We start from the raw sequence: 11468 nt of genomic DNA on the forward strand, positions 1-11468 counted from the left end.
GCCCATGTGAATGTGATAAATTTGGAAAGCAAATTACATTTGGGTTTTTCTGATGGGTGTTTTTAATCAATTGAATGAATTAGAACCAGACAGAATCAATTAGATTTTATGGTCAGGTATTCCCTTTGCTTGTATAATGTTCAATCATGTCCTTCAGCTACTCCCATAATGAGCTTTTATTACTAGCCGTTTACACTATGAAGTATCCAAATCATCAATCTTATTTCCAAAACAAAATTTAGACCGTACATATTACAAAAATCATTAATTCATGGTGTTTTGACTCTTTAGCGTGGTCATGGAGACATTATAGTGTAATGAAAGAGTGCCCCCTTGTGGGAGAAAAACACAATTACACCACCCTGGAATAATATATTTAAAAATGAAGGCTTGTGTTCAACCACACATTAAAAAAAAAAAACACTTAAAACAAACAAACAAATAAATACATACATAAATAAGACGCTTTGTCATTTATACAATGATAATTGTTCACATGATGATCAAATAATGTTAATATTTAAATTGTCACATATACTAGAAACTATTTATTGAATTAATTAATTCTACAAATAACCATTATTGGTATATTTCCATAATGCGTAAATCAGTGGCAGCAATAATCCCTCGCAAAGCAAAAGTGACTTCAAAAACTGTATACGTACCAGATGGTCTATATAATATTTATCATGTTTATTTATTTATGTGTTATTGAAGATATCAGTCAGACATTTGCTGTAACTAGGGCAAGGAAATTAGAACTATTAACTACTATAATTACCACAACTCAGCTACTTAAAACTACCACCATAGCCTCATCCCCATTCATCATACATGTTGAAAATGTTATTTTTGAACTCTCTATTTTTTCATCAAGTTACAAATATTATGAAACCTCTTGCAATCATTCTACACACTTTTGTTGCATCCACTTTTTTCCCACTGCATTGTTACGCATGTTCCATGAATAAGAATCTCGCTGAGCGACAAGTACTGTTTATCAATATAAAATACAATAAAGCAGAATCTTAACAATTACTTTTTTGTCCACAACAAAATAATCCCAAAAGATTCTTCCAAACTTCCACTGCCAAGTTCCCATAGGATATGACAGGCTGTGGACCCATCAGTAATGCAAATGAGAAATTCCTTCATCCCTCATCATGCATGTGCATCAAAATCATTCTAACACACAGGGATCTGCATGTCTCTGTACTTGGCTGAGGGGCTAAGCTGCCTGGTTAAATCATTCAGAGGGGGCATGTTATCAGACTGCTGTCAGACCGCTCAGCAGTCTCCTCTGGCTGAAGCCTTCGTCCACTTAGATGGCAAAGCTTGGATTCAGCCCACTGTCTGCAGTGTGTGGAGGGAATGATGCCACATTATATCCAATTTGTCACAAGATGAGCTTGTCAATTTCATTCAGGATTTACATGTGTCAATGTCTGGCAAAATATTGTGCTTTTTTTTTGTTTCCATATCTGCGTTCCTGCTTCTTATCCACAATTCAGCTTGAATACAAGCTTGAAATAAACCAGGGTCATGTGATCATCCAATATAAAAATAAAATGCAACTAAAATCTTTTAATGTGACATGTTTTACAAAAATAATAAACCCCTGTAAATCGATTTATATTCCCATTTATACATTTCATAAACTAAATAAAAATAATTATTTTTTTCTTTTTATAACATTTGACTGAAACTAAAGAATACATAACGTCATTATGAAAAGAAAAAAAAATCAATCCTATTTTTGCAAAATCTCATGCCAACGTGTGAACCTACGGAAAGTTGTTTGTTTACATTCAACCAACAGCTACTACAGTCATTGCAAGTGATGTAATGGATACTATCAGAAGTGGGCATTGTCCGTCAGTCCCTGAGTTCCCATCAATGACCCACGTGGGCCCAGTCTGTCCCTCGTAGGCAAGAAGTCAATCAATCTTGAGAACATAATTTCCATGTCACACATAAGCGTAAAGAAAGAAAAAAGACCAGAGACACACACGCGCACAAAATGGTGATCAGTAAAATAAAAACAATCCGGGAAATGTTGTTGCGGTCTGTGGGACCAAAAAGTAAAGTTAACTCTATAAAAAAAATATGAGTTATCAATCGATTTACCTAAACAGCTACACCATTTTAAATAGTACATATCTGACATTGCGAAATATTTATTATACTTTATATTAGTCAGATAAAATAAATGTTTCACAAAGCTGTGATAACTGATGAACTATTGATAAAAAAACTTTGTAAGCATTTTTTATGATACACTTGTCTATCCAGCATCTCTCACTAGAGGGCAGTCGTGTGTTATTGGGGGGCATTTTGAATTGAACAGTGAGTCATAACAAAGGTGGGTCTTCCATTAAAATGGTCATGAAGAAAGGAGATCTTTTAATTTTATGGCCTTTTGCTATTACTTAATGGCAGTACTTTAGATTAAAAAAAAATGATTGTCATTCCCAACGAAAACTAAATCAGACGATGTTAAAGGTCCGAATTTCAGCACGGTTTTTGTGTAGCTATCTCCAGTCGCAAGTCTTCCACTGGCCAGACGATGCTTCCATGCTATCAAGTTGCTCTTGTCCATCCAATTAATTCTTACCCACGACCAGTCTCATCTCCTCTGACATGGCAGGACAGGGCCGGGCCGTGATGGATTTGACATTAACGGGAAATGAAGCTGGGGCGATGCGACGCCCCAGTCCAATAGTGGCATTTGTCACTGGCCTGGTCATGCAGATTGGTCCAGCCTAGCTCAATGACTAAGATTAATGATGACGGTGGCCCTGTCTTTGTCTCCCTGCGTGGCTTCCCTGAGCACTCCTCAGTCTCCAAATACGACCAGTCTCACATTAACCACACACAACATGCACCTTGCTATGTAAATCATACGCTCGTGTATGATTGGCTGACAGCAAGATTAAGTTAATTAATCCTGAATGACTTCAAGTGAACCATATCTTTAATATAGGTGTTCTATAGGGGAGGGGGGGGATGTTTTGTCTATTAGATTGGTTGTACAGTATTTTTGGTGGGGCCAGGTTTGTAATAAAGAAATGGAATAACCTTAAGCATCATGCACCAGTGCACAGAAAATGGCTTTTCCCTGACAGATGAGGTAGCCCGGGCAGGCTCAGATGGATAGGGGGGGGGGACTGGGCCGCTTGTATAAGACTTCAGGGATGCAGCACATTCCCCTGGTCATCCATCATTGGGTGACACATCCACTTACATCTGCACCACACATACATACAGATGTAATCCTCTGATTGATCAGCAATCTAGTGATTCGAACACAGTGCACGCTCAAGCCTGCAGTCTCTCCCTCGGACGTTCTCTTCTGTATGCTGTGTTTGAATGCAAGTGTGATTTAATAGGCATTAAGGTGAAAGATAATAGTTAAAGTTCAGGTGAATCATATTTTTCCGCAAATGTTCGATCACAGAGTCAAAAAACAAAAAATAGTGACTATTGAGAAGATTAGCAACTATTTGCTACGCCTTTGTCACTGTTTGGTAGCGATTAGGAAAGCAGAGATATATATATTAAATCTTTTTAATAAAGGAATGATATTTGCAAATGACCAAAAAGAGGAAAATGAAGGTGATTACTGTTAAACGTTTGGATTATAAGATGTTTTTGTTGTTTTTCTTTTGTTCTTTTGTAGTTTTAATGTTCTCACTTGGAACTAAGTGATGGATAGGGGTAGGACATGATAAGCTTAGGCTTCTTCCTACTCCTTTTCGAACAGTGATATATATTGTTTTTTTTTTTATTGTTTTTATTCTTTAAATCATGTTCAAAATAAAGATTCATTCATTCATTCATCCATTCATTAGAAATCCGGGTCCAGAAAGTAAACACCGTGCCACAGTATGGCTTTAGCCACCGATCTCGGCAGGTAAACCCCAAATACAAAAAAAATCTGTATTTATCAAACGTGCGGACACCTGTCGTACACACAATAAGTAATCACTGTGTTGATAAATTTCATTTGTTCTAAACTTTCTGGATACGAAGTTTGGATATTGAATGACTGATGGAATTTGTTTTGAATTCAATAATTTAAAAAAATAGCTTTGACGTGAACTCATTAACCCCCATATACCACAATTACGGCAAGAGTTGAATATGAAATATGAATCAAATGAGAAACATATCAATAAAATTGTAAATTTAAAATCTACCTACCTTGACATTGATGAATGCGAAGGTGGAGAAGAGGTGCGGGTGGGGGGGAGTGCCACCCCCCCTTCAACATTTCACTCCATACATTTTTTAAAAGTGCATGCACATCTGTGTGAAAGAAATATTTACAAATCACAAAAATGTAAAGGCAATATATAATAATAATATTTGAAAAAAAAAAGTTATACACTAAAACGTTTTAGTCTATAATTAGAAATTGCTTTCATGATGTTTATACATACAAATAATTTTGACAAACAAATAGATAAAAACAAACAAATACAGACCAATTTCTGTGACTTTGCATTGGTGATGCATGAACTGATGATCCCCCCCCCCCACTAGTTAGCGTCACATAACATAAACCAGTAACAAACCCTGCTAACTAACAAGCAGATAACTATAATAATGGCTTTGGATGATTTTTTTTTATCCTATTTCAGAGCAAGCACAATCCTTGGGAAATAAATTATTCTTTTTTATTTTTTCCAAAATGGTGAACCAACCCCTTGTTCAATTCATGCAGATCAGAACGGGGCACACACTACAGCTGCCACTGCATGGATGGAGGAGTCATTATCTTCTTTGCATATTTGTAAACCAGTCATGCATTTGCTGAGCACATCCCAGATGCTGTTGGAGTCATCTGCCCAGCACACACCCTGCTGTGAGGAACTCAACTTCCTCGCTTCTGTCATTCTCTCGCTCTCATTTTCCAGTGCCATGTGCAATGCAGAGACCGGGAGGATGACATTGTCTCGATTGGTCTGCAGGAGAAGGTACACAATGACGCCTGCCAAGAGGACCCAAGGGATGAGTCCTAATGTGGCTAGGGTGGTAGAGCAGAGAGTTCCCTTTGTCCCATGGGTTTAGGAATGTTGATTAAACATGTGCTCAGCCTTGGATATTGAGTAATTGGTTGAAGAGCAAATGTCAAGTGTTTGTTAATTTCAGTGTTATGCATTGGTTTATAGTGTGTGATCAGTGGAGGGCAGTGAGCTGAGGCTTTATGATGCATGACCTGGGCTTTGATTAACACACACCGTCATGATTTGTGTTTTTGTTTGTCTTTGTTTTGACAATGGAACTCTTTGCAATTAGTATTATTTTGCTTGTAATGTGCTCTAAATGTGAACCCTGTGATTGTTGTACGACTCCCAGACCAGACAGTCCAATCTAATGAGCATCATCTCCATCTCGGTTTGCTAACTGAGGCTTCCAGCTCCCCTTTGTGTGCCTGGACATGTGTCTAACTGAATGATGAATGACCCTGTTTCTCCTCATATAATTGGCTCCTTGCTGCTTGGCCTGAGACTGGCTGCATGTACGCTGGGCAGCCACCTCCATCTGTCAATCACCAACCTGCTGCTGCCTGCCTGTACCTCTGATAGCTATGCTAATGCACAGCCCCTGAGTCTCATTGGCTGAACCTTTGCTGGTCCAAGCTAATCCATTAAAGCTGTGACAGTAATAATCTCTCCCCAAACACAGGGTTCCCCGTGTGCTAAACGTTGTTTGACCGTTCCTGTCACATTGCTCTTTGCTAGGCACAGAGGTGAGGTGATGGATGAGTCCAAGCCGAGGTTATTCATTCATCACATTGGGCCTCTTGTGAGTGGGCGTCTTCTTTATTTCAACTGTTTGAGAGTAATTTTTGAGTACTTAAGAACTTAATTGGTTCCTCGATCGGGTTTGTAAGTAGAAGCAACGGTTTCTCTAGGAATCAATGTAAAAGCAAATAATGCGTGCCGGACTATGCCAATAGTCACACAACTAAAACAACTTATTTTTTGCTTTTTCAAACCTTTATGATAAAAAATAAATGTCACTATTCTTGACCTAACTTTGCTTGGGGGTGGCTCTTCTAATTTTCTAAAAATGCCCCCGAGAAGACACACAAAAGTCAGACTTATAAATTATTGTTTGCTTTCAGAAAGTACTCCTTGCTCACATTAATCTTTGGTGCAATTAGTGAGTTTTCCAACTGTGTGAATGGTCATTGAACACACCTCAGGCAGAAGAAGTGAATGAGAATTAAAAAAAATAAAAGTGACCTAGCTACTAGTTTTTGATTGATTAAAAAAAGTGAGATGATGATGAGATACAACAGAAGACTTGTCCATACGACCATGCATAACATATAACAAAATGAATCCCCTCACAATATTAATGTAACCAAAGCACTACAGTCAAGTTAAGGCTTAGCTAAGCAGTAAGCTAATGCGAACGCGATTGTTAGCGAGAAGCAAACGAATGCATTTTACACAATCCACAAGAATAAAACGGCAAATTTCATGCAATTTATCAGATACAATAACTCATAACACACCCACAAGAAGTGAAAACAAAGAGCGCACAGCGCTAAAATCAGAAAGACTGATGCTATGCTAATGTTACGAAAACGAGGGCATCATAGACACGCAATAATATGAAAGTGAAATACAGTTTGTTACTTTTGCGTCATCTCAAGCTTACCTATTTACTGTGTCCGTCGTTTCCATAGATTGAAGGAACTGAACCCTCAATGAAACGAAAACTCCTTGAGTTATTTGAACTACAAAAGTCTCTCCAAGTAATAAACATGGCGGATTTGCGTGAAACCGTTTGGCTGCACCCATTACCTTATTTGGTAGTGCCGCCCAAAAGACTGCGAAGATGCAAATAAATTTGAGATGCTTCAGTCCTATCTCGAACGGTTCGTAAGTGTATGCGTTCGTCAGTAGTACTTTCAATTAAAATGCAACTCATTTTTCTGGAGTTTCAATTGGGATTCTTTTTTTTTTTTTTTTTGGGGGGGGGGGGGGGGGGGGGGGAGTGTAAATCATCTACAGGTATTTTATAACTTTTTATATGACTTAATACATTCATTCATTTATTGTTCATTGTCATGGATTGTTCAATGACATGACTAATGTTCTCGCAAAATATTAGTGGTTGACAAATACTGCCAAGCATAGATGGCTTGTGCTGTAGGAATGTTTATTATTATGTAATTACAATGACTCCAAGTGATTGATGTGATCAACCTAACTAAATATACATTCTGAACAGACCCATTAACCTTAGTGGTTTATTTTCCTTTCTCATTCACAGCTGTTAGGAAAGTCCACTTACCATTATCGTTTTTCTCAGTCACCTTGGTACATATCTCGGATCGGAATTAAAAATTGCAAAGCTACTTCTTGAGTTTTCACAATCACTTGTGTACCAAAAAGCAGTTTCTCATTAAGTCATTTTCAAATGCTTCACATAAGTCTTCATGTGGAAAAAGGTTAAACAACTAAATAAATCTAATAACATGAGAAAAATAAGTAAAGAATACAAAAGGAGTTGATGTCATAAATAATTACCGTCTAAAATATTTAATTTTTAAGGGGGGAGTGGATGTCAAATATTTTTGTAGCATGTATCGTGCTCTTTATCAGATAAGATTGCTTTGGGCAAGTTTCTACTATGAAATGACCCTGTCAGGCCTCATTGCAGACAAAAGGGCAAAGGCTTTTTCAACCTGTCATGAATTCTTAGCAAAGAGTTAATTCCATCCAAAAAAAAAACTTGTTGTTGAGCCTAGTTTATTGAGGAAAAGTAATCCCTAACTAGTTCTGGGTTGAAATGGATGTTTCGTTTTATCAAAATAATACAATTTGGTTTTACAGGACTCTCTTAAATGTAATCTAATAAGAGCTTTGGATTTGGTAACACTTCACTTTTAATACTATCACACTGATGCTGCTTTCCCTCCATGATGGCTGGCTGACATGATGGAAAGTGCAGCTGTAATCTGAGGCCAAAAGAAAATGGATACAGTCTGAACATAAAAGTAATTTCCCAATTTTTCAAGATCACCACCCCTCTTTTTTTCTTTTTTGCACTTGACCGTTCTTTAAACTCACCAACAGCATGACCTCAGCTCTGAGCAAATTTTTCATCCTTCACATGTATTTGATTTATTTTAATTAGGCTGAAGAGAACTAAAGCGGAGTAAAGTGCATCGTAGCTTGAGACAGCTGTTTTTGAATAATTTTGATAAAAACATTGCGCTTAAACCAATAAAAAATCTTCCAATGAAAAAATGGCAAAACAGTTGGCATTTTTATTTTAGGCTGATGTAACTTAGTTAGTTTTAAAAACAAGTAATGGCTAAAGTAACCTAAGTTAGTTAAGTAAGTAAGTTACTTTTAAAATCAGACAATCAGTATACTTACTTTTTCAAGGTAACTACGGCAACACTACAGATTAAACTCAAATGAAGAAAGATTAACAGTCTCTGAATGTAAATATTTGAATTTTTCTTATACTTTCTCGACTGCCACTGAAAAATATACACAAAGTGACACATTTCTCCACCATGTGGAAAAAAAATAAGAGAAGGCCTCAGATTCAAGGACCAGTGAGTTCGGGGTCGGGTGATGTGCTAACTATAGCGTAGCTGGACAATAGTGCGGACAAAAATGTCAGGTGAAAAACCTGAGATGACATGTGTCACTTTAATTCTAAAACAGAGGCTAGTGTGGCAAGTTCTGTGTCCAGAGTGCCTGTCCGAATCCTACTCACTTTCTCTCTAATCTGAAGGAAACCATTTATGTCCAAAGCCAGATGCAGCTCCAGGGCGAGATGGAGCAGCCTGACAGAAATCACTGATTTACCGAATAAAAGCAAGGAAATAGGACACTTTAGGTCTGGGTCACTCTCTGAGACAACACTGACCAGTTGACAATGACAAAACAAGATATTTTAATTGAAAATATTTTAAACATGCCTTCTGAATTATATGGGACTAACTAGTAAATTGAATTTAAAATGATGAGCTGTCATATAACATTTTGATGGCAGTACATTTGATTCTTTTGTAAAGATATTGTTTTTTGGACCAAATACAGTAATCCCTCGTTTATCGCGGATAATTGGTTCCAAAAACCACCCGCGATAAGTGAAATCCGCGAAGTACGGTCACCAACAAGAAGTACTGGGCAGGCTAACGAGTTAACAGAAATATGCTAATTCGTGATCGTGCTAACACGCGAAAACGGACTTCTAAATGAATGCAAACGAACATTAAGAGGAACACTACATTGGTTAGACACGTTTCTTCAATTTAGAAGTTTTATTTTGACTTTTAAATGTTTTTTTTAATTTGGAAAAAAAATCTGCGATGTAGTGAAGCCGCGATAAACGAAACGCGAAGTACCGAGGGATCACTTTATCATCATAACATTAAAGCTTAAAGTAAAAGTAACAATTAAAATTAAAACATTACCCCAAAAAAAGCCTCCTGACCATTTTCTCACCTCTGACTTTTTACCTCCTGGGCCTCTTCCCACATATGAGTTCCCTTATTTCAAATTTAAACAATGTGCATCGGCCATTCATGTTGGAGGTAAACATCTCCCATGTTGATGAAGGCTAAAAGAATCGAATGAGTCATTTAGAAAGCACCGACATACATATATCAAATTATGTTTGACATAGGCAACCCAGAGGTTGGGTCACGACGTGTCTCCTATCATTAGCCTTTCTCCTTTTGCCTGCCACCAAATGTATGGTGAAGTGATCAAGGAGCATGTGGAACTTGACACTTTCCACATGAGTTGATTACTGCCATTAGTGTTGAGATTGACTTATTTGACTAGGCTATGGAAACTATTGAAGACCTAAAGCCAACATATTTTTATTTTCAAGCAAATATGCATTCTACATACATTGACTCCAATTCCAAAATGTATTATATATTTTGTATTAGTGAGAGAGAGAGAGAGAGAGAGAGAGAGAGAGAGAGAGAGAGAGAGAGAGAGAGAGGAATCCAGTCTAGACTGCCCCTAAATTGGTAGAATTTCGTTCTTATTGAATTTATTTACTCTTGAATACCCAAAGCCAACATGTTTTTAGATTCAAGCAAACATGCATTATCTACACACATTAACTCCAATTCCAAAATGTATTAGTATATAATTTGTATTAGAGAGAGAGAGAGAGAGAGAGAGAGAGAGACAGAGAGAGAGAGAGAGAGAGAGAGAGAGAGAGAGAGAGAGAGAGAGAGAGAGAGAGAGAGAGAGAGAGAGAGAGAGGAATCAAGTCTCGACTGCCCCTAAATTGGTAGAATTTTGTTCTTATTGAATTTTGTTACTCTTGAATACCCAAAGCCAACATGTTTTTAGATTCAAGCAAACATGCATTATCTACACACATTAACTCCAATTCCCAAATGTATTATATAATTTGAATTAGAGAGAGAGAGAGAGAGAGAGAGAGAGAGAGAGGAATCCAGTCTAGACTGCCCCAAAATTGGTAGAATTTTATACTTATTTATTTTCTCATCTAGCTTGTATCCTTTGTTTGACGTCACAACATTTTTTGTTATGTATTTCATCATTTTGCTGTCTTCAAGCTGCTTTGGAGCCACAATATAACAGAACCACCTGTTGCTTTGGCATATGCTTGACATACACAGTCTGCATGTTTTATGTTATTGAATTTTATAAATGTTTTTTTACTTTTTGCCATATTGTTTGCGAGCTCATTGTTTTTTAAAATACACCTTACCAAGCTTTACAGAGAGGGAAATTAGATTCCAATAATCTATAGTAGACCTGCATGCACAGGACAGTATCGAGGTGTACAGTCCATGTTTATATGGAGAATACGTTTTATATTAGTGTATTGTTTTGAACATAATGTAAAGATAGTTTCCTCTGGAATTAGTTGTCTTTTGTTCAATATTATCAGTCAGAATAAATGTATTAGTTACAGTATATTTCACTTGCTATAAAGATATTTTTACCATATATACTGGATCAAAAATTCCCTTCGAAAGTAGCCTCATGTTTATTTTACATACGTGCTGAGTCCCCATTATTTATATATTTTATTAGAAATAAAAACTGTACTACTACTTAATATGAACTAAATATTAATGGAGAAAAATGTGCACACCACTTCTAAAATATAGCTGTATTTATTTTTACATTTATATCAATCTGGACAAAAATAAACTGTGAAATGAAAATAAAAAGAATAAATATTTTTCAACCAATGTTAAATACCCTTGAGCTCATCGTTTGTATTCAGATGACTGCAACTCAATTGACAAAACTGCTCCCTTTTAGAGTTGGCCTTTTTGGGAATGAGGGAGTTCATTTTCAGTGCCCACAATGACGACTTTGGTTATGATTACTGACCATCAAAAGCAAATCATTAAAATGTCAGGAAGCCTCATTGTTTCCATCTCACCGAGAGATTTTGCTGACCACTATGACTCTGACACTGGAGGA

At 36.8% G+C, this 11468-nt stretch overlaps 1 protein-coding gene across 2 annotated transcripts in view; it reads right to left on the minus strand.

The window, feature by feature from the left end:
• cgrrf1 (cell growth regulator with ring finger domain 1) overlaps window positions 1-6830 on the minus strand; it is a 35284-nt gene extending 28454 nt beyond the window's left edge. The window contains exons 1-2 of one of the 2 annotated variants that reach the window (XM_088361393.1): window positions 6676-6830; window positions 4204-4308 (exon numbers count right to left, since the gene is read on the minus strand). In XM_088361393.1, the coding sequence (XP_088217519.1) occupies window positions 4204-4211 (8 nt within the window). In that variant the 5' untranslated portion in view covers window positions 4212-4308; window positions 6676-6830. Of the gene's footprint in view, window positions 1-4203; window positions 4311-6675 lie in introns of those variants that run through there. The other variant, XM_088361394.1, reaches the window with a different exon arrangement.
• Window positions 6831-11468: the final 4638 nt, after the last annotated feature.

Source organism: Syngnathus floridae, chromosome 19 (genome assembly GCF_059516105.1).
Source record: "Syngnathus floridae isolate MCC-2025c chromosome 19, RoL_Sflo_1.0, whole genome shotgun sequence".
Classification (NCBI taxonomy): Eukaryota; Metazoa; Chordata; class Actinopteri; order Syngnathiformes; family Syngnathidae; genus Syngnathus; species Syngnathus floridae.